Source organism: Pomacea canaliculata, linkage group LG4, assembly GCF_003073045.1.
Source record: "Pomacea canaliculata isolate SZHN2017 linkage group LG4, ASM307304v1, whole genome shotgun sequence".
NCBI classification, from domain to species: Eukaryota; Metazoa; Mollusca; class Gastropoda; order Architaenioglossa; family Ampullariidae; genus Pomacea; species Pomacea canaliculata.
In genome coordinates, this window is record NC_037593.1 from 9,242,127 (window position 1) to 9,268,250 (window position 26,124).

The 26,124-nt window shown below is 41.9% G+C and overlaps 2 protein-coding genes across 11 annotated transcripts in view; both read left to right on the plus strand.

The window, feature by feature from the left end:
• The first annotated feature begins 1,248 nt into the window (after positions 1-1,248).
• The window catches only part of LOC112561838, a 40,377-nt gene continuing 15,501 nt past the window's right edge, over positions 1,249-26,124 (plus strand). Inside the window, exons 1-3 of one of the 10 annotated variants that reach the window (XM_025234618.1) lie at positions 9,369-10,466; positions 12,195-12,306; positions 12,883-12,999. The gene's annotated coding sequence lies outside the window, so the exon portion shown is untranslated. Of the gene's footprint in view, positions 3,052-9,368; positions 10,467-12,194; positions 12,307-12,882; positions 13,000-13,484; positions 14,451-19,151; positions 19,372-25,571; positions 25,613-26,124 lie in introns of those variants that run through there. The other 9 variants (XM_025234610.1, XM_025234612.1, XM_025234620.1 and 6 more) reach the window with 9 other exon arrangements.
• Positions 20,747-22,614, plus strand: LOC112561503. The gene is made up of 2 exons (XM_025234038.1): positions 20,747-21,380; positions 21,707-22,614. The coding sequence occupies exons 1-2, from the start codon at positions 20,747-20,749 to the stop codon at positions 22,612-22,614; spliced, it is 1,542 nt and encodes a 513-aa protein (XP_025089823.1).

Genomic DNA, 26,124 nt, shown 5'->3' on the forward strand with positions numbered 1-26,124 from the left:
TGCCTCCCTGCAGACCCAACAGTAGCCGGCATCAGAAAAATTAGAAGCTGCTGTACAAACATTGACTTATCTCAATGACAGATTTCAACAATACTGTCGTCGGGAGCTGGTCAGGCTTTTCGGCATTCCGCAAGACGAGGGCGAGACTGCAATAAGTTATTAAAGTAAATAAAAACTATAGCAATAAGTGTTTAATCCGTGCTTCTGCTAAGCCACTTATTGCTCTCTCCTGGGTTATTTTTCTCTGATTGCGCCACGTAACTCTTTTATAGACCACTTCAGAAGATTGACTACAGTTAATTCTGATAACCTTTCTTCAAATATACCAAGATAAAGTCTGACTCTTATGCAACTGTTATGCTACTCATCATTGTGAGGGTCGAAATTGACAGCTAGTGCGTAATGTAACTGCTCAGTATTTTCTGTCGGGTTCCATTCGCTACCTCATATCAGAGGTCTGAACAGATCTCTTCTTAAATTCATATTTTCCAGCTCGCAGTCTACCAGTCATTTCCTATACTGAACCCCTGGCATGCGGTACACGGACTTTTCGTCGACGGACGTTTCGCCGCCGGACGTTTCGGAGCCGGACGTTTTGCCGACCGGACGTTTCGCCGCCGGACGTTTCGGAGTCGGACGTTTTGCCGACCGGAGTTTCGCCGCCGGACGTTTCGGCGCGGGGCACTTCATTTCGGCATTTCACGTGGGAACTTTAGCCGAAGTCAAGTGTGTGACGCCCCTTAGCTCACATATTTCTCTCGCCATTGTATCAATGTATCAGTGAACTCTCTCTCACTATCCCTCCTCATGTGAACCGTTAGCTCACACATTTCTCTCGCCATTGTATCAATGTTTTTTCTCAAAGCTGTTGCGCATAATCTGTGACAATCAAAGTGAACTGTCTGTGAAGTCTGTGTGTAAAATTTGTTTGAAATAAAGAATTATTGTGTAATCTAGTAGTTACTTTCATTCTTTGAGAAGTAAGTAAGCTCTCTCTCTCTCTCTGACATAATGCGGCGAAACGTCCGGCGGCGAAACGCCGGTCGGCAAAACGTCCGACTCCGAAACGTCCAGCGGCGAAACGTCCAGTCGACAAAACGTCCGGCTCCGAAACGTCCGTCGGTGAAACGTCCGTCGGCGAAACGTCCGCACACATGGCATGCTTCATGAACAATTTTTTTCCCGTCTTTTATGCCTGTTGATGTGTCTTTAATAGGTTTCTTGTTGATATTTTTTTTTTCGGTATGAGTGTGACATACATTTGTATGTTTGAATGTGTGCTTTAAGTGTTTTGTATTTTAAATATATTTGTAAAGAGCAATTGCGTCTACTGTACAGTGGGAAATGCGCTATATAAATCTGTAGTATTATTATTAATGCAGGTGACTGTTTTGTTTGTGAAACAGTAATTATTCACGGAAATTCAATAAAATTAATCAGGGAACTGCAATGCGTCTTCATTATTCAAGAGCAGTGTGATATTTCACTTACAGCAAACATGTAACCTCCACTATACTGCATCATACACCCCATTGTTTTCTGTCTTTGGCTGCAGCTCTGCTTTCTTTTTCATTAGTGCCATTTTTCCCTCCCCAACTCCCCGCTTCACACGTCAACCTTCTCGAGCCTTCCAGACGTCGGTGAGAGCTTTTGATCTCATATTCCGGTTAAAAGTGAGCCTCCGGGGAGAAGAATTATGTGGACAAGCTTTACACTAGAAAGCCCTAATAAAAATCTTTCTTTTTTTTATAAGGACGCAATTTATAAGAACCTATTCGCTAAAAATCCCTAAAATCTACAAACTCATAAGACCTATAGGGACCGTTCGCGCCCTCCAATATTGCATGGATGGTTGCATAAATGGGTGGATCTATTAAGAAAGTGTATCTCTTTTTGCTCTTCACGCTTTGGACTTGTCGCACGTAAGTCACTGTTTCCTCTCTTTCAGGTTACGTTACAACTGTTAGACCAGACCTGGGCAAGGGGAAGCCCGCGGGCCGCATCCGGCCCGCCTCCTGTCTCTGACCGGCCCGCCCGCTTACTGTTTGTTTATAAAGAGATAGTATATATACTGTATTGGGTAAAATTGAGTTAACTATATTAGTCCGGCCCTCTAAAACCATCCCAATTTCTCATGCGGCCCCTTCGGAAAATTAATTGCCCACCCGTGTTAGACGCACTTTTTTTGATGCTGGTCAAAACTTCTTCACCCCTCGGCTAATTTGTTTCTTCTGTCTGACAGATGACTCACCTCGACGAGGCTCCTCTTAAAACACATTTTTACCTCCTCTTCCTGGCCCCCTTTCCCCTCCTCCCCTCCACTACACATGATACATGCTTTGTGAGCATCTCCTACGCTCGACTTTATACCCTTTGACCTGCGCCAAAACAACGAGAAGCGACTCGTTCAAATGTGTAGAGGTTGGCACACATCGAAGAGCCAAAGCGCTAGGGTGTTTTTTTTTTTCTCATCCTGCTCCGCGTAGGACTCGTCCTATTCCAGAAATTTCCATCCTGACCACCGCACTCGTCGCCATACATAGCCCCCGACTCGACGAGTTTCTTTGCTTTGTAGAGCCACTTTGTTTTGGTTTGTTTTTTTAACTTTATGAATTGCCGTCCTTGGCAGTTAGCCTTTTCACAAATCAACGACGGAAGGAAGCGGCGCTTAAGCTAGACACCTCTTAAAGTGCCGTGATGGACATCCGTCATGCAGCTGCCGCGCGATAGAGATACCTGAAATGACGGGCGCGGAAGACAGGCAACACGACTGCTTGCAACGCCGACGGGGGATGACGAAGCCCTCCAGGTGCACGTCTAAGTGGAAGTGTAGTAACCCTGGGGAGAACCGTTGAGCGGCTAGTCCCATCGAGCGTCCTGGCTAGTCTGTCGCCCTGCATGTGGATTTCGCTGTCCTGCGCGGCCAGTTTGACGAGTTCACTTGTTGCGGCTTTGTCTGACAATGAACTGTCCGCCGAGTTGAAGGATCTATCTCACGGGACTGCAGGCAAACCTGTCATATGTTCACGACTAACTGAATGCGCTGAACAGGTAAGGACATTAATTGTCGCCTGCACTGCAGGCAAACATGCCTTGGTCTCAGGTATAGGTGCATGTGATTGAAGTATAGTTCATTTCCTTTTCAACAATACGCCGCCTCGGTGTCTCCTGTCAGCTCGGGCTGGGTTACTTATAGTCACACCAGAGATGATAAATTTTTACCATTTATTGGACCGATTTCTTTCATTGAACATTCGTTTATCTCCCTTAGCTCGGCCATGCAGTCGCCCGTTTACTTTTATTAGCCTTCATATCTCACACTGTTCTAGTAGTATATATATTATTATGCAATTTGTACTGTTGTTGGTATATTGTTTGATGTAGTTTGATACATTTTTACATATTTTTTTCTAGTTTACTTAATGAAGTGACTTCAGACACTTTAAAATCTATAGTTTTTCTCTAGTTTTATTTTTATTTTTACAGTTGTTGTTGCGATTGGTATTTTTAGATTTTTTAAAACTGCAATACCCAGAAAATGAGATTAAGAGACGAGGAAACAAGGGATGGCATGGATTTGCTGTGGCATGAATATATTAGTCAAATATCAAGAGGGGGTTGGAATCCAGCAATATGTGTTTAAAATTATACAAATATTTTGATAGTACACTTTGTTCCGAGTGATCTTTAGCTTTTTGGATAGCACCTGTTTTTATTTTTGGCAGGTTTCTAGATCCTGGTTAGTCAGGCTCTTTTATAGTTGTTGGCAGCATATTTTGCTTTTTTCTTTGTACAAAAATAAAATCAGAATTCTGTTCCAGACTAGTAACTGGTGCACACATGTCATAGAACACAATATTAATTCTGTAAAAAATTAATACCTTTATACAGGTCTGTCTATCCTTTTAGAACAAAACCCACTGCTTTGATATTATTTACACATTTCTCTACATATTTCAATAATCAGATTACTTCCAAAACGTGCACAAATGATGTATCAAATGAATTGTAAGATTACTGGAAGTACCTTTGATTAGAATGAAAAAAACCACATGGGCTCTGAGATAAGCTCTGAGATATGTCAATGAAACTTATAGCTTTAAACTGTACCGGTATCAGCATCAGTTTAACTGCACAGTATCTTTTGTGGGACTTTGTGCTAGATCTGTCTTTTAGTTTTCTTTTTTATGGGAACTGGGAGTTGTGGATTTGGAACACCAGGATAGGAACAGCATTCCATGCTTATATCTTCTTCTTTCTGCTGGGACATTAAATTGACTAGATTAAAAATGCTTGCTCTACAATGGTTACCCCCACCCCACCCCCAAGAAAACACCTTATTGGCAGTTTTTCCTATTAAGTCCAACTGCGGCTATTCTGAACCAAAGTCTGCATTTGAAGAAATGATAATCATTCCTTGAACCAGTTGGGGAGCTTGAAGCTATCTCAACATGAATATTAAATTACAGTCCCTGTTCTATAATAGACCTAAAATTGCATCACTACAAACTGCATTCATTAATCTTTAAACCATCAACAAATGATGGATATTTAACAGTGCTGCTATTTTCGGTAGTATCTTTAGATTTTTGTTCACATTTCACTAGGACATTTTTGGTTAGGTTTGCATACAATGACTAAATTAAGATATGCATTGTTAAAATATGTAAATAAAATATTACTCACATTTCCTTGTGAAATTCTGAAAATGAATGTTCTTTGCAGGATTTTTTCTATAGCGGGGTTTTGTGTAATTAACAAAAATTGCCAACGAAAAAAGCAAAGGGGAAGTAAAGGGACTAAACTCTGATCTCGTGGTTACGGGATTTGCCGAACTGGGTGGTCTCGTTAATAAAATGTTCTGTCACACTGCAGATGAACTATCAGCAAACACAAATGTGAGCGGCTGATGATCGTAAGGTGTCCTTCAATAATGGATCCCCGGGGGCACACAGATATAAGACGAGTTTCTCCAACTCTTCCTCTCCCAGAAAACACATACAAACGATGTGTGCGCAAATGATATTATCAAACATCTAAATCCTACATTGTACTTGAAAATAAAATTTAGGAAAAAATGACAATATCTGGGTAAAGTTCTCTTTCTGGGTCATCCCAAGTACGTATAAAACCAAAGTTTGCTTTGTTATGAGGATAATACCCTTAGTGTACCAATTGTTTCATAACAGTGCCTTCTACCTTTGTTGTACTCATAACAGTATGCCACACTCTCCAGAGAAAGCGGGAAAAGCGATAGCTGGCAAGGTGACATTGTGCCGCCCACGTTGTGGTTACACCTGCAATCAAGTAAAAATACGGCCTTATAAATCAGGCAGTAGATTCAGCGTAGCGTGTTCCATGTGTTCACAACAGGACACGCATCGTTCACACTGTTTACATGAATTTTTCTCTGAAGACTACCGTTCACAAGCGTCAACGTTTCACACGTTTGCTGAGCACAATTTCTCGACACATACCTTCCCAGAACGTAGTTGTGCAGTTGCTTGATATCTTGAGTGTTTTGCGAATACATTTACGTCTCAGAATATCTGACATATTAACACTACAAGAGTTTATTTACGTAACAAGACCCTTTTATTTTTACATGCCGTATAACTATTTACACAAGGGACCAGTGAAACAGTTTTCTCACTTGAAACAGTTCCTTCCTGGCTCGTGTGCAATATTTTACGCGACCCGTTCCCGACGTGCCGCCCAGCTGACAACGTATTTAACGCTTTGTTACTAATGACACTTAGACTTAAGTCAGTAACATTTCTTCGGGAGGATTCTTCCAGTCCGTCCTTATCTCTCTCTCTCACACAAACTCTTTCTCTCTCATACACACTGCAACCTTGAAAGAAATCTGACATGGACTTATCCAAGACACAATCCAGCCTCTATTTGAACTGTGCTTGATGGCAATTATACAGTGTCTCCCTTTGTGCAAAGTTGATGATAGGAGAATGCTTTCATATAGCGACCACATCATAATATGGAGGAAGGAAAGGGTGAGGAATGGAATTGGAAGCGGGAGTATTCTAGACTAATCCCTGATGTCAGTTCTGTATGAGATTTCCTATGCCGACGGAAATACGTGTACCTCAAAGAGAGATATGAACCAAGGATTTTGAGATCTTCATTCTATCATTAGCAAGGAACCTGTTGAAACACCCCCTCCCTTGAGCCAGAAGTTTATTGTATGTTTTCATGCTCTTGAGGAGCAATCCAAATTCCTATACCTGTTATGTATGTCTGCATTCGAAAAAAAAATCATACATCTACTCGAAAGTCCTTTCTTGACCTTTCCTCACAGGTCATACACTTGACAGCAGGATGTCGAATTTTTTTTATATTTTTTTTATCGTCATTCTTTAGTGGCATAGTCTGCTTTCTGAGGGCAACGGCTAGCCCTAATAATTTTGACTATATAAAAGAGAAAGTTCTGAGAGAAAACGTTCTCGTTCAGATAAAACCAAATGGCAGACGATAGTACTGTAGATCTAATCATGAACGTAGATCCCTATACACGTCCATGATCTAATTTTATAAAGTCATTTGAAAAGTTACGATCGTGGATACGAAATAAGATATAAAAAAATACTTCATGTTCCTTTATGGACGGTAGAAGAATGCCAAAGGAACGTCTAAATTATACATTTAAAAGCAAATATTTCATTTAAATATATGTTTTAAATGAGCCAATTAAAACGCCGTTAGAAAAGTCGTATATCAGTGAAACTGTATTTATTCTTAACTTACAGGACTTTTATTTCTGTATTTGTCATTTCCATTACAGCATATGATATTTGGCTTGTCGATCAGTGTATTGTCAGCTATTTAGAGAACCGTGTACCACTCCCAACAGGTTTATACTTTAGAAGAGCATAAAAATTCTTGCTCAAGATCGTCATTCCTGATGTAAATCCGAGTAAATTTTAAAAGCTTTACCTGTAGTGCGTGTCGTTGTTACCTGTCAGACCGGGGGTTAGTTGCAGGCATGTAAACTGTCAAGTCTCATGTTAGAAGCACAGAAAGAGAGAGATGAGGAGGGGAGACCGCCGCAATAATTATATCTGTTTCAAGAAACTATTTTGCTAGTTTCCTGATAGAAGACAGGAAATGTCCCACGCAGTCTAAGATCTTTAGGAAAACATAGCATCCCTAATTTTACTGCAGAATATTGCATGGAAACAGTCTGCTGCATAAGTCCATTTCAAGTCGTAACACTTCGTTGTAGTATTACTACATGATTTATGTGGAAATAGTAAGAAGTTATATATTATTCGCGAGGAAGACTTACACAAAAACGAATACTGCCGTCCTTTTTTGTCACGAGGAGCACTACAAGTTAAAGTGTCCTTTGCATGTAGATTTTACAAAAGTGAACGCTAGTTATAGCATGGCATGGGTAAGTACAACATGGGCTGCAACTTCCCGTTCAGAAGATGTCAGTGGATTAAAGTAGGGTTCGCAAAGTGTCTTGGTAACATTCTGTGGTCCGTCCCCCTGCGCTGACGAGTGATTTGCGGCGGTGTTTACAAACAGCGGAGTGAAGACCTCGGAGTCTCGCGGAAAAGGTTTCCAGTGAGCCGAGAGCATCCTTCTCTCACGCCGGTGGTTGACTCTGGAGTCAAGGTGCTATCTCCTGACAAAGGCATTGGTCCAAAAACAGGACCTAACAAACCGTAACAGGGAACAAACAAGCTGTCGAATCAGAACAAGGGTGAACACATCCATGGTTCTACAAAATGTGAATAAGAGTATACCCTTAATTTAACACAAATTATCGTCACATAATGGCAATTGTCATTCATCCCTCTATAGGTAAGAATCCAAAAATACCTAGAAGACACGTACCACACTTTTCATTTATCTATCTCTAAATAATAATGAGAAAAGGGTTGATCTTGATTACACCTGGTTACATCAGGCGTGACCCCAGCGACACGCGTCTGACAGGCACAACGATAGATCTCCAAATGCTCGCCGCTAAAGAGACTTACTTGTTCCCGTGAATGCACTGATCCAGCAGAATTTATTTTCACCCTTTATACCTTACTATGGTAGTACAGTCATCTCTTTTTATTTAAAGCAGCATATGATATGTCAAGCCTTAGTCTGGTACGTGACAGCTTCATATTCCTCTTCTTAAAACTTCCTTTCTTTTTCATCTCACCTTGTCGCGTTCTGACAAATATACAGTTTCTGAGCGTAAGAACTGGAAGCGAGAGAGGAGGGTCATGTTAATGAAACTTGGCAAACACCTGCACGTTAGATTGCATGCGTGCACCAACGTACACCCACATATGCAGGCATGTGTGTGTGTGGAAAGAGACACACACTAGGTCACTCTCTTTCACTTGCAGCTGTGTCCTTTGTTCAACAACCTTTTGCTTTCTAACAAAGCTTATCTTGACAGCGACGTTGCTTTATCATGAAGGAAACATTCATCTAGATTAAATTCCCAAGTGGGTGATAAATATTAGGAACGGGGGAGGGAAGGTAAAAATAGATATATTTGTGGGTCATTTTACACTTCTGAGACAACTTAGATGTGATAAATTGCTTTTCAGAATTTAGAATCAAGCGTCTTAGAAGTTAAAACCTTGAATGATTGTAAACAAATAATAACGATAACATTGACGCTCCTATGATTTATAAAAAGACTGTCACGCTACCTGACTCCATGCCTTGATTTTTCAGAGTGGGTTTCACAGATGTTTTCAACTACCTTTCAGGGAACCTTCGTTTTCTGTGATGTCTGAAAGGTATCTAGATGAATTTGCTTCTAACATTTGCTGTTCTTCATATTTTTCTTTACGCGATATCAGAACGAACTCTCAGTATCTTTCTGTTCGAGCTTGTCCACATTCCTACTTTTTTTTTAATCATGACTTACTGTTGTAATGCTCTGTCTGCTTAGCTGTCTTCTGGATCTTCAACAATCTTCAGCAACTCTGCAGTTCCACTCATATTCAAGGCACGCAAACGAGACCGTGCAAAACTTTTCTGTTGTCTCCACTGGCTTTCTGTCCAGGCTCGCATAGAATATAAATTTGCTACACTTTGCTTCAGGTTCTTAACAAGCTCTTCTCCTTGATACTTATCTAACCTTCTAACTCACTACTCTCCTATGCTCTCGTGGAGATGAATCGTAACTGGTTCACTAAGTCTGTGGCACGGCATGAATAACATGAATCTTGGTCCTCTTCATGCATGCCGTTTACCTCTCCTGTTTCAATCAGGTACCCAAGCTGAATGGACACCATTTCTAACAAACAACGTAATGTACAGCACAATAGTCACACTTTTGCAGAATCTAATTATTTGTGCTGGACAGACACCAAAGTGTAGACACCAAAGTGTCTTTAACGTTGTTGGTTTTTTTTTCACTGAATCACTCAGTTTACTACTATTTTTTGGAAACTGCGTGTGTGTGTGTGTAAGAGAGAGAATGAATGTGGACGTATTAGTGAATAACATCGGATAGTTAATCTGCCAGAGGCCACCAATGAGGATAAGAGAGGAAACAGGATCTTGGTTGAGGATTCAACCGCCCGCCCCACCCTTCCTGTGTGTTTCGTGATGTAACTCGCACAAGGTGTTCGCGTGTCGCATTCTCTTCACCTAGCACAGCTGTCAGTGTGCGGATATTTTCATGGACTAATTAGCCAACAATGACTAGCAGACGTTGCTTCGTGCTTTTTATGGCATTGGGCAGAAAGGCTAAAAGTTAAAGGAAAGGTTAAGTGGTGGGCCTGTACGTGGCAGCAACCCTTAAAGTGCGTTAAAAAGGTTTCTTAAAAATCATTTTATCTGTACTTCTGAAAATAACTTCCGTTATGTATACATACTTGCCTACTACCAAAATTCTTAGTCAGCGTTAATAGATATTAGATCATATGTGACCTGTTAACAGAGACTTTTAGCGATGTCTTATGAGCATCTTAGCAGTAGAAATTGGCAAGAAAGACGCTTCAAATAGTAATGTTTTTGTTGCTTTTGATAGCCGTGATTGAAGGCAGGAGCACATACGTCCTGCCCGCACTGAGGACTCTCCATTGTTCTTCTACCATACTCCGTGTCGCAGTCCCTGACACACCGCTGGCATTACAAAAACAGAATGAATGCTTTCTTTCAATGTCTTAGTGTCAGTAGAATCTGAGTGTGGCCTAGCCTATCACTGTGTGTCTCCATTCTTCCTCACTGTCGGTAGGTAAACCAGGCTGAAAGCAAGAGGAAGAACCAGCTGTACGCGAGGCGTGTAAGTCAAGCCACAATTTTCAGTCCTTTCTTTATGTTTTGCATCAAGCCTTTTGAAGATGTTGCTGTCTAAAGACACTCATGATCTCAGATGAATGGCTTGTAATCTCGAGTGTGTATCTCAGGACCGCATCTCGCATCTTAGGACAGAGGGCCATCTCTAGCATAACCTCTTCACAAAGATATCTCTTTGTGTGCGCGTGAGTATAATTCTTCACACAATTTTCCTTGTGATTTTAGAAGAAAAGATAGAGGGGAAAAATTTTACGTTAAACGGCTCGTACATTAGAAATAAACATGGAAAGATGACCAGTTTCTGGTTTTGTTAAATGACGTTGATAGCTTGCAAAGAACAGGAAGAAGCTCATAAAGAAGGTGGCAAGTAAATCCCGCGGCACTTTATCTTCTCATCGCAGTTTGTGGTGTAATTCATACATGTGTTGGGCTTTACAATGTCAGGCTAAGTACATAAGGGGACTAATTCCTTTTGAGAGTTCGCTATCCTTCCTCTCATAAATATATTGTTATTCTCGTTCGCCTGTTTTGTGTCACACTTGGAGGCCAGCTCTCGAGAACTAGCAGTCAGCTGCAAAGCATCCACAGTTTGTTATCGAGGGTCATCGGTGACGGCTTGACCATCGCCCTCAGTTCCTGAAGAAATCTACACTCCCGTAGGATGTGCTTCGTGGTTTATTCTGCATCTCTTACGGTAAAAGTGGTACTCTGTCTGTCCTGAAGCGGAAAATTATCACCTGGTCTGATATGGACCGATGATGTTAGCTGTCTGATGGTTTTGATGGTCTGTGCAAAGCCTTAATGATGGTCTTCATCTCTGCTAGGCTGACCTTGTTTTCATCCTGCCTGGTTGCTGCTACAAATGCCGCATACAAACCAGAAGACAAGTGCTAAAACTGATCAGATTTTTTTTAAATACCATAATTTTCTGGAATTGTGAAATTGCTCCTGACTTTTCCGCGTGGCCTTTTGCCTAAAACACTATGAAGCATAAAAATTCTTCGCATTTTAATCAGACGGCCAGCGCTACAAAAGTGTCAGTTTGATAAATACAGACGTGAGTTATGATAACAACTAGTGTGAACGGGTCAGCTCTGTGTTGAGTGGCTGTGGACGTGGTGTTGGTGCTGTTATCAACAGGCGGTGGTAATCCGGTACTTCAGCCTAACCTTAACCCTAACCCTAACCCTAACCTAAACCTATCTGCTCAGTCATTGTCACGAAATAGAAAATGGAAGTTCGTATTTTTAGTGATAGACCGGACGTGTCACACAGAAAGCCGGTCTGTTTGTGTGTCTAAAATGTGAGATTTCTTTCTTGTCTCGTATCCTCTTCTGTCTTTGTCCATGTCCGTTTGTCGGTCAATTTCTGTCTTACTCCATATCTCTCTTCATCTATTTATCAGTCTCTCGCTCTCTTACTCAATGTCCTCTCTCTTTTTTTGTTTGCCCGTGGGTAGCATCTGTCAGAGACTTCATTTGTTTCTGACTTCATGTTTATCTTTTGCTGCTCCATGCTCTCTACTAATAACAGATGTGTTCCTGACGTACCTACACAAAAAAAGCACGTGTACTGCACTCGCGGAAAGTTTGTGATAGTTCTAAACAAATAACGCATTCCGAATGGTCTGCAAGTGTAAAGAATTCAGTTAAAATAAAGGCATTTTAAACTAATGTAAATGCCTCCGGCTTCCTTTATACACCCGGCAACTGTTTTTCCTCAAAGAATGACCAATACACCTGGGGAAAAAATGGAATCTACCGCCACACGCCCGCACACACACACACATGTGCGAAACTGTTCCCAGATATAGAGACCGCGGTTAAAAAGAAAAGTGCAGATTAGAAACCTGTGCGAAAATCTAGTGGCATAGAGTTCTCTTTTGTATAGTATTTTGCTCCTTATACTTTCAGTTTTCGTGTAGTGTGTCGTTTATAAGCCAACAGGACAGAGATATGGAGCAAGTTTTCAGACACTGTCATGTTTGACCTTTCGGCTAGGGCTGCAGATGTGCACACGGTGGAGGTAAGTGGGAGGACACTCCTGATGTGACATGCCTGTAGTATTGGCGATAATCGTTTTAGTGAGTCTATATTTAGGGCTTGCTAATTTCCCCATGATCGTATGATGATTACACAGCTAATTAATTGTCTTACACTAAATTACTTCCCTTGGATCAGGGAACACACCACACACACAAGTTAAACTACTTGTTTCTTCCCTCAGAGTTATTGTTAGAAAATTTAGTCAATGAAAATTGTAATACGAGCATGCGTTAACGGAACTCATCTACGGTTTTTGTAACGCGTAATGTCATGCGATAATATATATATATATTGGTATATGTCATAAAGTGCGGGATTTACAACGATTTACTTCCGGTATAGCGTACTGTAAAAGAAAATAGAAAACTTTTCCATGCGATGTTGGTACAAAATTTTAAATGCGATTTTATTGAACGCGAATTTATTCGATATGAGATCGCTCACTTAGAAGGATGCAAATTAATTTTTAGAAATATTAGAAATTGAGCAACAAATGTAACAGGAACTTGAACGTCTGGTCTGAGTTTCAAGTGAAGTCTTAAATCTCCGGTCTTAGGTACAAGTCGACTTCACCAAGTCTGGTCTAAATAGTCTACTTGCCACTTGAGAGCACTGACAAGACTCGTTTTTAAGACCTCACAAGCACACCAGCCGTAAAGGCGATATTTGGAAGGTAAGTTTTTTCAACTCTCAAGTCTTGAGCTTAACGTAATCTAGCTTAATACCTCACATGCAGCCTAGCTCTGGTTTTACGTCTTCACCATACTCGAATCCGCGAAAAACCCGGGCGCAAAAGGAAAACTACGTCCGTTTTCATAAGCGCTACCTACAGCTGATTCGATTTCTAGCCGTAAATTACTTTCTATAAAACTTTTGTTGAAAGCAAGATGTGTACATAACTATGAAATTTTGTGAAGATTCTCCATGAGCACTCTCCAAACCGCCTCGTATAAGGCCTTGTGCAAGTCGCTTTACCTACTTAGAACTTTAACTTATCCACCCGTAAATAGATGTAATTATATGGCTGTTGCTCAGGTGGATTGATTAACAGGGGTATTTGTTGTTCTACACTCTTTTGACCTGTTGCATGTCACTATTTCAACATCGAATTGACGATAAACCCTCATGACTGAACAGAAGTTAAGAGGGAACAAAGGTACACAACTACCCACTCATGAATATCCGTGATTACATAGATGGCTACCTAAGTTGATGGATATATTAACAAAGGTAGAAGTATTTGGCTATTTTTGCTCAACACGCTTTTGACTTGTCACACATAATTGTTTCCGCCCTTCTGCTTCAATTACAGCTGTTGTGACAATCTTTTTTAATACGCTGGTCAAAACATCTTCACCCTCGGCTAATTTGTCTCTTGTATATGACACATGACAAAGACGAGTCCCCTCGTGGCGGCCTTTTTTAAAACACATTTTTCTCATCCACTTAGATACCAGACGCGATACATGCTTTGTGAACATCTCATGCACTCGACTTTCCCCTTTGATCTCGGCCAAGAGAACAAGAAGTGACTCCGAGTCCTATTCCAATAGACGCTTGTGTAGAAATCCTTCCCAACCATCGTCGCTACACGCAGCCCTTGACACGACGGCTTTCCCGGCTTTGTGGGACCGCACATTTTTTGTAAACTTTATGAGTTGTCGGCCTTGGCAGTTAGCGTCTTCACAAATCAACGACGGAAGGAAGCGGCGCTTAGGCTCGACAGACACGCTGTCCCACCACCTCTCCTAGAGTGCCTTGATGGACATCCGTCAGCCAGCAGCCACGCGATAGAGATACCTGAAATAACGGGCACGGAAGACAGAGACCACGACCTCATGTGACGCCGACCACCGTGAGACGAGGCCCTCCAGGTACACGTGTAATGCAGTGTCGCTGGGAAGAACCGTTGAGCGACTAACCCTATCACTCAGAAGTTCGGGAGATCTGGCTAGTCTGTCCCCTTCATGTGGATTTCTCTGTCCTTGGTAGCCGGTTGGACTAGTTGACCTGTCGCTGTTTTTTCGGACGATGAACTGTGCACCGAGATGAAGGATATAACTGTCTCACAGTATACTGCGGGCAAACGTGTCTTGTCTACGGCTAACTGCATGCGCTGAACAGGTGAGCACACATATTTCTTGCGCGCACGGCAGGTAAACATGTCTTAGCCAGTAATAGACGTATGCACTGAATTAGTAAGCACATTTCTTTCTCTTAAAGTAAACACGCCGCCTCGATCGGACATCGCGTTAGAAGTTTTACTGCTAGCTGTCAACTGGGTTACTCTGTCTCACTTCAGGAGACGAACTGTCAGCAATGACACATGTCAACGGTTAATGATGGCACAGTTTCCTCTGTTAAGGGATGCCCGCATAAAGATGTAACACGCGTCTTTCGAATGGATTTCCTCTCTCCTTTCCCCCTACCCCAAAGCCCACACAAATAAACGATGCATACGCGAACGGCATTCTTTCGGCGGTCAAATATGTTTGTGTTTCATTTTCCTCTACCTGAAAACCAAATTAAGTTGACCTAAAATGACACTGTCACGGTATTATTCGCTTTTTTGGTTTCCCTGTGTACTTAAAAGAGCACCATTCAAATTGGTGTAGCCTCTGTCATTACTAAACACCCTTTTTATGTTGTAGCAGTGTTGACTAGCCTAAATATTTTTGTTTTGTTCTCTCAGTTATCTTATCTCAGTGTACTTATTGTACTATAACAACATGCAACCCTTTGCTGCCTTAGTGCGGAAAGTCACACTTAAAGCCTTTGTGTGACTGGCAAGGTGACATTGTGTCGGCCACGATGTGTTACACCTACAATCAAGCAACAGATACAGCGTAACGTGTTCCACGCGCTCGCTCTTCTTTCACATTTTTACGTGCAGAAATACCGCCCATTTGACAACTTATTTTATACTTGGTTCCTCATGACTCTTTTCACTAATGTTTTTAATTTTTCGCGTGCTATGTATTTTTAAAAAATAATCGAGTAGTTCGATGAGTTTCGCGTTCGCTGCTTCAGTTTTTCCCTGCCACTTTGTGTGGTAGAAGGAAAGTATAAACCTAACATTTCGTCCTACACCGCTCTAGAGAAAACCACCTGATCCCACTGATTCGTGGGTAGTCTTAGGAAAGATAAATGATCAGAAAATTTTGACACTAACACGTCATCACTTTTTGAAGATTTTCACCGATGAAAACGCCGGCCAGGTCTTGGAACCTATGTGTTGAATACCAAAGCATCGGTTGAAGGGTATCGGCTGCGGTCTCGCCTGGAAAGAGGTAATGGACGCAGTAGAAACTCAGTGCTGGATCGGTCGAAGTTCTACGAAGGTAACAGCGCAAAGTGTGCTACTAAATCCTTACCACCAGAAAAGCTGAGAGAATGGACCTCCATTGGTTTGTGGAACGTCCTCACAATCCACTGGTGCGGTGAGTTGAAAGAACTTACTGAAGATCTAATGGGACTTAACAGTACTTGTAGGAGTGGCAAAGGCGGCCAAGTTTTTTGGAGATCACAACTGATGGTAACAGGCTCACTAGGGAGGAAACTAGACATTAGCATGCCATGGGAATCTTTGTACGCGGGGGTGTGATTGGAGTCGTTATCCACTTACACCCATTTCCAGCAGGCTGATTTGCATCTCTGTTGTTAACACTGCCCAAGCCTACGTTCCCATTTCCACGCATAATGATAGCAAAGTGTAGAAGTTGGAAAGGGTCATAGAGGCAGCACCCAGGGAGTACATTAAAATGATTAAAGTACTCAGTAACTCAAGCGTTACGATCTGCACAGAACCCTACCAGCGATGAACAAAAACGGTAAGTAAATTTGGCCTAATTCTAACCAACCACATGGGCATAAACTACTATAGTTTGTGCAAAGTCACCAACTGAACGTAGCCACTATCCTCCGACCCCACAAGGAATCCAGGTCAGCAACATGGTACTCTCTGAATGATTTGGTCCGTAGCCCAGTCGACTTCATTCTTCTGCTAAGGCACTTCAAATCTAGCATCAACAAGTCAATAAGGTCATACTCTGGCGCCAGATAGAGTTGAATCCCAATTCGCTTTGATTTAGAGAACCTGCAAGATCAAAACGTTGCAGACATGTTCAAAGCCCAATTTGGAAGGAGATTCGCAGCCCTGAACATGGTTGACTATAGTATACATCCGTCAAGCAGCAGCCACGCGATAGAAAAACCCGAAAAGGGCACTTTCTGGAAACCTCAGAGAGGTGCTACATTCAACATAATAGGACGTGCAGGGACGATAAAGTAAGAAGCAGACATTTTGGTCACAAATCACATCCTAGCTTTAAAGGAGACCATTAATAGAAGCCCGAAGCATCTTCGAAATACAAAGCAGTGTGCTGTGATATCAAGTAGGGATAATGACGTCTAAGGAGAAGTTGATCAAGGACCAATCCCGGACCATAGATGAGGGAATGGCACAAACTGACACCAAAAAGGCCTACTGTCATTGGATTACCTGTGGAGTTGTAGTACCAGGTTTACTACCAAGTACACATTGTATAAATCCCACGTAGTTCCAATCCTGTTGTAAGGATGTAAGGCGTGGACTTGCTTGCTGATATGGAGAGGACAAAATAGGAATTGAAGCCAAATGTCCCAGGAGGTTTTACTGAATCTGAAACGCAAAACTTTGGACTTTAGACTGAACACTCTTGCCACCATGATGGGTCACCATGAACAGGTTCTCACAACTGTGAAACGGCACAGGCAGGTCTATTTCAGCATGACACTCCTAAGACCGTTCTTCAGGGTACCTTGTAGACGGGTGGACGTGTAAATGGACAGAAGAAGAACTTGAAAACATAAGTGAGTGGACTTGTCATTCCAAGTGGCGGACCTTGTCAATCTCTGCGTCTATCCAGTTTGTTTTTGTTTTTGTTTTTTTTTTTTTTTGCTGTTGTTGTTTTTTGTTTTTTTTTTGTTTTTTGGTTTTTGCCGACTGATACTAGAAGGAGGAAAAATATTTGATTATTTAATTATTGTTGGGACTATGAAGGAAGATCATCCTGGTAAGAGATTCACAATTCTTGCTCAAGGTCGTTATTCCGATGTAAATCCAAGTAATTTCAGAAGCCTTACATTTAGTGCTTGTCGTTGTTACCTGGCAGACCGGGGGTCTAAACCGTCATGCACAGCATGATTTTTGTTTCCTCTTTGACTCAACATTTTTAATAAAAAGCAGAACACGTATAGACATCAACGTCATTTCAGATTCCCCTATGACCGTGAGGAGAAAAGCGAGAGGGGCACGCGTTTGGCCGTGTGGTTATCCTCCCTTCACTAGCAACGGTCGGCTGCATTTTGCCGTTTGATCTAATTCGCGATGCGTACTGACCGCTGACAGGAGATGCAAATTACCCGCACAACGCAAATCGTAACAGCCTCAGTTTTACTATAGCATTTTAAAGGAAACAGTCTGCAATAAATTATGATTTCGTTTCAAATCATAACATTTCATGGTAATATTACTGCATATTTTATTTGGAAATCACAAGTAACATTAGTTAATTACTGCTGGTACTACATGACTTATGAAGTAGACTTTCATTTTAATGGTACTGTTTGAAATTTTCATGGTACTGTTTGAAATAACATCTTTGAAATATTACCAGAGGATCTTAAAGAGTCAAACACTGCATTCTGTAGGAAAACTATATTTGTAGCATTATATAATACGACGAACGTACACTACCTACCTTGCATACGCACAACCTGTTCCACACACAGACAACACAATGCTCGACGAGCCCCCGAGGATGAAGAGATTTGTGGGTGAATCGAATCGAAGAGACAAATTCAGAGGAAATGTCACTAAGAGAAATGGCGGAGAAGACCGTTGTGTTTTCTCGCTCGCTTGGCCATTTTAGAGCAACCTCTTTTCTCTTATATATGACGTCTTTTCCAGCTCGAAGTGACGTGGAACAAATGACGCACACAACACGTCAGACACAAGACACCATTCGACAACGAAACAATACAAGACCTACCACATCTCATTACACATTACTAAAGGATTTTGCTGAGAACAATAAGCTTTGTCATCCAGGGAAGTAAAACGGTAGCCCCAGAGCAATGGAAAAAGTGCTGACGTGCTTATTTTGAAAATGAAACAACCACCTCTCTATTTTCTCTGTGAGCATCGTCTTAATATCCACTATTTTCCCTCATTAACCAAATGAGCTCCAAAACTCGTGGAATTCAGTTTCTGCGGAATAGCACATACTCCTGTCATACGAAAATATATAAAGCACACAAAATTACAATTTTTATTCATGTATCGCTTAGTTAATAACACAAAAAAGGCTTTACCTCAATTAGACCAAGATATAACGGGAGTGATTCGGAGACCTCTAGATTCCTCGCCCGTTGTAGTGACGTCATCACCAATCATATCGCCAGGGCCGCCGAGAGCCAGCCCGGGCCCCGGGACAGACCTCTCCGGGCCCCTTGTACTTGTAATCGTAAATTATTTTCCCAGTATATAATGTATGTTTACAATTCGAATCTCAATATCTACACTCAAACTCAACTTCTGCATGTGTAATGCTTGGGTGTTCTGTCCTTAAACCTTTCTTTAAAAGAAAAAGAAAAGGAGAAGAAGAAAAAAAAATCCACTGACCAAGGCCGGGCCCCCTTTACAGCCGCGGGCCCGGGTACACCAGACCCCCCTGTCCCCCCCTCTCGTCAGGCCTGCATATCGCAACTTTTGAGAATCCAGAGTTACTTTGTCTGTTCTGAGACAAGCACCGTGTCTAGTACTAGTATGTTCATTGATTTCAGCGAAACAATCATGGTAAAAGGATGCACTTGGGGTTTGTGCAACACCGATTCTAGTTACCCTGAAAGACTTGAAAACGGACAAGAGAAGTTCATACCATTTCCAAGACAGTACCGTGACAGAGAGAAATGTCTCAAATGGATAAAACTTTGCAATCGACCACTTGGACAGCTTAGCATGAAGCTTCCGGTCAACAACTGCACCTTTTACGTTTGCACCAAAGTAAGTCGAATAATTTAACACCAGTATGTAAGACATAAATAAAAGCAGTACTTGACATGTAAATTTTTGTTTTAAAGTGGTGAACGAAAAATATTGCTATGAAGGCAATTGTTCGTTGTTCGTTGGCACTACACAGTTAGGTACCCGTATTACATGGATGCAGATTTAAGATCTATGCGATTGTATGAACACAACTTTTGAATGCAGTGTTTTGTTGATGGTACACTTAGAGACAAGTACAATAACACTAACATGACTAAATATGATCACATCAAGTGTAACATCAACAAGTGTTTTGTCGAGAACAGTTGAAGCTGTGAATAATTATTAAGTGTATCGCGTCGTAGTTCAGGCCAGCATCAATGAGAGCACTGAATGTAGTGTTTAGAAAATAATGCGAAACTGTGATTATTTACCATTAATAATAATAATAATAATAATAATAATAATAAATAATAATAATAATAATAATAATAATAATAATAATAAAGTGTTTTTCTCATTTAACTAGTAAAAATTCCTGATTTATCCCGCCTTGCAATCACAATGAGCTTCCGTAGTTACGGTGGCTCCAATGATCATGTCAATTCGATGTTGCACCTACCGAGTGGGGCTTGAATAACATTTGGCCTGAATGATAATCTCGCCGGTTCTGCATGCTCCAAAATGTTTGACTTCGTGAACTTAGCTGTCTCTTTAAAAAGTAAAGCTGTGTTCCCTTTGACGGAGTCGTAATGAAATGTTAAAGGGGTAAAAATGATTACCAAAATCACGCGGCGTACCGGGGTTACTAGCGGTTAATACTCATCTCACAGGTACCTCCCAATAATCGCCAATACGAAGATTTTCATGTTTCCTCTCTCAGGGAACACAATGGTAAGAGTTTAAGAATGTTCTTTTAAACTATTTATACCAGACCTGGGCATCCGTTCCGCCTCCTATCTCTGACAAGCCCGCCCGCTGGCCCGCTGGCCCTCCCGCCAGTATATATACTATATATACAGTATTGGGTAAAACTGAGTTAACTATATTAGTCAGGCCCTCTAAAACCATCCCAATTTCTCATGCGGCACCTTGGGAAAATTAATTGCCCACCCCTTATTTATACCCATATATATATGGTACAACTGTCTTACTACAGTAACTATTATACTACTGTCATGATAAGAGTTATCCCGGGGGGACATCCGGGGCTTTATGTTAGATTTAGTAATGTCAAGGTTGGCGAGCAGCCATATTGTCTTGTTGTAGATTAAAGTACGTTTGTCATCAAATCGACAGTGTCTGGTGTTGGTCGGCTGAGAGCTCGCAGCACGATACATGGTGTCAGAAGTGGGATTGTTATAATCACAAAGAATCAAACAAGCTGCTGAATATGGGTCCGTTTAGAGCGCCAGAACAATTCAATTTTTCCCAGCCAAACTTGTGGCCTGAGTGGAAACAACGATTTCAGCGTTTCAGATGTGCATCAAAACTAGACAAAGACGATGAAGCAGTTCAGGTCAGTGCCTTGATCTACACTATGGGCAACAACGCAGAACGCATTCTCACGTCTTTTGGTCTGGATGCACGACAGCTGCAAGAATACGACACTGTTCTTGAAAAATTTGATGAGTACTTTGTGCCAAAACGCAATATCATCCATGAGCGTGCACGATTTCACGCCAGAAATCAGAAACCGGACGAAAGTATCGAAGAATACATTAGAGATTTATACGAGCTCGCTGCAAAGGCAGACGTAAGAGACAAAGATGAAGCTATCAGAGATCGCCTCGTGTTAGGGATCCTCGACAGAGACTTGTCCGAAAGATTACAATTAAAGGATGACTTAACACTGCAAGACGCTATCTTGCAGGCAAGGCAATATGAGCAAGTGAAAGCACAGCTTTCTGACCAGCGTCGCACAAATGTGGACGCAGTGCAATTCAAGAAAAGTGCCTCTGGTGGTGTACATAGTCAGTGCAAAGGTGCAACTGGCAGTTCGCGCGGCTTCAGTGGTCGTCGTCGCGGTAGAGCAGAAAAGAGTGACTTTGCATCGTCAGCAGTTAACGTGTCAAGCTGTACTCGTTGTGGCAGACGGCACGCTAGCACATGTGTGTGCCCAGCTCAGGGAAGGAAGTGTAACAAGTGTGGTAGGCTTGGACACTTTGCTACAGTGTGCAGAACAAAGTTAGTGCAGGCACTTGAAGAAAAACAAGTAAAGGAACATTTTGTAGGGACTTTGTGCAGTGACAGTAGAGAACCACCATGGACAACTGTATTACAGTTTGGCGGTTGTGATGTCAAGTTCAAAATTGACACAGGGGCAGATGTTTCTGTCATTTCATCTACACAGTACAAAAAGTTGTCACCATGTCCCAAGCTATTGAAGACAATGTAGTGTTAAAGAGTGTAGGAGGAGTCCTGAAGTGTGATGGACAGTTCATTACTACAACAAGAATTCATGACCAGCTTCATGTACTGAAAGTGTTTGTTGTGCAAGCAATCACTGAAAATCTGCTTAGTAGAGAAGCAGCATCCAGATTAGGTTTAGTGAAGAGGATAGAGGCTGTCAATGCCTTATTTGGAAAACTTGACAAGACGCCTGTGCAGTGTCCTCCAGTCAAGATCATCTTGAAAGAAAACATTGAGCCATACAGTGTTCATGCAGCAAGGAGAATACCAATACCATTGCTGGACAAGGTCAAGGAAGAATTAAAAAGTATGCAGGAAACAGGGATTATAGAGGAAATAACAGAGCCAACAGATTGGTGCTCTCCCATTGTGCCAGTAATGAAGAAATCAGGTAGCATACGTATTTGTGTTGATTACAAGAAGCTCAATACTGCAGTGAAGCGGGAGCGGTATACCTTGCCAACACTGGAAGATATTTTACATAAGCTTTCTGGATCAGCAGTTTACAGCAAGCTGGATGCAACATCAGGTTTCTATCAGATTCCCCTTGATCCAGATTCTGCAAAACTTACTACATTCATCGCTCCATGTGGGAGATATTTCTTCAGGAGATTACCATTTGGTATTTCATCAGCTCCAGAGATTTTTCAGAGGACCATGGAGACTATCCTAAAGGATGTACCCAACATAATCTGCTATTTTGATGATATCCTTGTTTATAGTGAGAATGAACAAGCTCACGAGAAGCATCTTGAGAGAGTCATGAAAACACTTGCCAGTGCTAACCTGAAACTCAACTATGAGAAATGTGAGCTCAGGAAGCATGAGATTGAATTTTTTGGGTCATAGAATCAGCAAGAATGGAATTTCACCAGACCCAGGAAAGGTTGAAGCAATAATCGCCATGCCAGATCCAACTAATGTACCCGAGTTGAGGAGGATGCTGGGCATGTGCAACTTCTTAGGGCGGTATTTGCCAAGTCTGTCTACAGTACTTCAGCCATTGACGCAACTGCTGGGGAAGGATCGAGAGTGGAGTTGGGGCTCAATGCAAGTCAAAGCAATGGCAGATGTGAAGAAACTGCTTACTTCAGCACCAACGCTAGCATTCTACGATCCGGCAAAGCTTACAATTGTCAGCTCAGATGCCAGTAGTTATGGCATTGGTGGTGTGTTGCTACAGCAGCATCCTGAAGGTCTCAAAGCTGTGGCATATTGTTCAAGAACATTGACTGCTAGTGAATGCAGATATGCACAGATAGAGAAAGAAACACTGGCAGCAGTCTGGGCTTGTGAAAAGTTCAGCAGATACCTGATTGGTCTTGACAATGTTCGATTAGAGACTGATCACAAACCTATTGTGCCACTAATCAACAATCGTGACTTGCAAGATACTCCTATCAGATGCCAACGCATGTTGATGCGCCTCATGAGATTCAGCATCACCGCAGAGTATGTGCCAGGGAAGAAGCTTGTCATCGCAGATGCTCTATCCCGAAGTCCTCGGTTAACCACTGGTGAATCTGAAGTTATAACACTTTCAGAAGATGTTGAGGCATATTTGAGTAGTGTAGACATTTCGTGGTCATGTGCAGCTTCAGACAAGCGTCTGAAAGAGATTGCAGAAGAGACAAGAAAAGACAGACTGATTCAAGAAGCAATTCGCTACACTAATGAAGGCTGGCCAAAATACATTACAGATGTAGAAGATAATCTTCGTGACTATTATGCAGTGCGCATGGAACTTAGTGTACACAATGGTCTCCTTACCAGAGGAACACGCATTGTTGTGCCAGCACCACTTCATGATGATATCCTGAAGAGGATACATGAAGGTCATTTAGGAATCACCAAGTGCAGAGATAGAGCAAAAGCAGCAGTTTGGTGGCCAGGTATTAATGGCAGGATTAAAAGAATTGTTGAAGAATGCAGACATTGCCAGGAGAAGAAACCGACACAAAGCAAGGAACCTTTGATACCGACAGAATTACCACAGCGTGTATTCCAGAAGTGTGCAGCAGATTTGCTGGAATTCAAAGGACAATCATACCTTGTGTTTGTAGATTATTATTCGCGCTTTATTGATCTTGCGCACATCAAGATTAGTACATCAGCAGAAGTTATCAAACTTCTGAAGAGCATGTTTGCACGCCAAGGAATCCCAGAGATTCTTGTTACAGACAATGGAAGGCAATTCACATCTAGAGAGTTCCAGGAATTTGCAGTAAAGTGGGGATTTCAACATGTTACAACAAGTCCACACTATCCACAAGCTAATGGAGAGGCTGAAAGAGCAGTTCAAATTGCCAAAAAGATTCTGCAGCAAGATGAACCTGAATTAGCTCTATTGATATACAGAGACACTACTATTTCTGCTACAGGATATAGTCCAGCAGAATTAGCCTGTGGAAGAAAACTGAGAACTACATTACCTACATTGCCTGAGAACCTTGAGTCAAAGACATTTGATAAAACAGCTGTAACAGCGAGCGATGCAAAAGCAAAGCAGTCTTACAAGAACTGTTTTGACAAGCGTCATGGAGCGCGACCGCTTGACGAACTGCTTCCAGGCAACACTGTATTGCAGAAGCTAGATGGTGAGAAGCACTGGGGAAGTCCAGCAGTCATTCTGCAGCAGTGTGCTCCAAGGTCGTACATTGTACAAACTCCAAGAGGTAGTTTTCGACGCAACAGACGTCATCTCAGAAGGTCAAGAAACTTCGAGCCGGAGCAGTCCAGTTCCAGACCCAGTCCTGTCCAAAATGACTTTTCCCTGTATACTTCCCAAGTCCCAGTGACAGGTGAACCAGAGACAGCGCTTCATGTCAGCGATCCGATTCAGTGTCCAGAATCGACGTCTAGTAAAGGTGGTCCTGCTACAGAAGCCAGACGTAGTGCTACTCCAGATCCAGGAGATTCCCATCCCAGTAGCATCTCTACACCTAGAATGACTCGTAGCGGCAGAATAATCACCCTGCCCGCACGTTATAAAGACTGATTATGTATTGAACATTGATTAGAGAATAAACATTCTCCCCATCAAGTGAAGTATCTCAAGGGAGGGGAGATGTCATGATAAGAGTTATCCCGGGGGGACATCCGGGGCTTTATGTTAGATTTAGTAATGTCAAGGTTGGCGAGCAGCCATATTGTCTTGTTGTAGATTAAAGTACGTTTGTCATCAAATCGACAGTGTCTGGTGTTGGTCGGCTGAGAGCTCGCAGCACGATACAACTACAGTTTACATTTCTGACTTAGATGGCGGGAACTGCTTTGAAGAATTTAGAATCATGCATCTTAAAAGTTAAATCTTGGATGGTTGCAAAAAAATTCAAATTTTGTGATAAGACAAGAGCTCTACTAATTCATAAAGTCCGTCACGCTACCATTGTCGATCTGTCAGAGTAGACGAATGTACCATTTTCTTCGGTAACCAGGAGCTCACATAACTCATTCGTGTCCGATTAAGCGACGTCTTATGTGGATCTTGGCAGAAGAAGTCGAGAAGAACGCCTTGAAACGTGTGGTAATTATTGTGGTAGTTATTGCCATTGTAAGCAGTTGCTTTAGGCAGGAACGCAGCAATACGTGGACCACACTAACATCATGCGTCTGACCCGCTTTGTGGACTCGTGACTGCCCGCTACCATTCGCTATGTCCTAATTTCCGGACCCACTGCTGGCATTACAAAAAAAGAATGAATGTTTTCCTTCAATGTCTTAAATTGTGTCAGTGGAATATGTGTGTGGTCTAGCCTAACTATCACTGTGTGTCTCCATTCTTCCTCACTGTCGGTAGGTAAACCAGGCTGAAAGCACGAGGAGGAACCAGCTGTACGCGAGGCGTGTAAGTCAAGCCACAATTTTCAGTCCTTTCTCTATGTTTTGCATCAAGCCTTTTGAAGATGTTGAGGTCTAAAGACACTCATGATCTCAGCTGAATGGCTTGTAATCTCGAGGATGTATCTCAGGACCGCATCTGGTACCTTAGGACACAGGGCCATCTCTAGCCTAACCCTCCGCGTTACTCTTAACGAAAGAAGCTGCATGCGATATCACTGTGTTGCATGTGTATAATCCTTAACAAATTTTCTCCCCGCCTTTTTAGAAGACAAGAAAATGGTGCATTGGAAATCAAAAGAAATAGAAAGAAGATGATCAGCTTCTAGTTTTTAATTACGTTGACGAGATTTTACAATGACCGGTCAATGTATCTGAACAAATGTCCAGATTCAAACAAAAGGAGACTAATTCTTGGAGGACAGCGACCTCCTTCTCAAAAAATAGCCATACAGACGCTCTTCGTCTTGTTCATGAATGCCACCTATAAACCAGGGGCCGTAGTTATGAAGTGATGGC

Coding starts and splice junctions, on each gene's coding strand:
- LOC112561503 (XM_025234038.1), top strand. CDS start 20,747: ATGGGTCCGTTTAGAGCGCCAGAACAATTCAATTTTTCCCAGCCAAAC. Junction 21,381..21,706: donor CTTCAGTGGTCGTCGTCGCG/GTAGAGCAGAAA, acceptor TCATCTACACAG/TACAAAAAGTTGTCACCATG.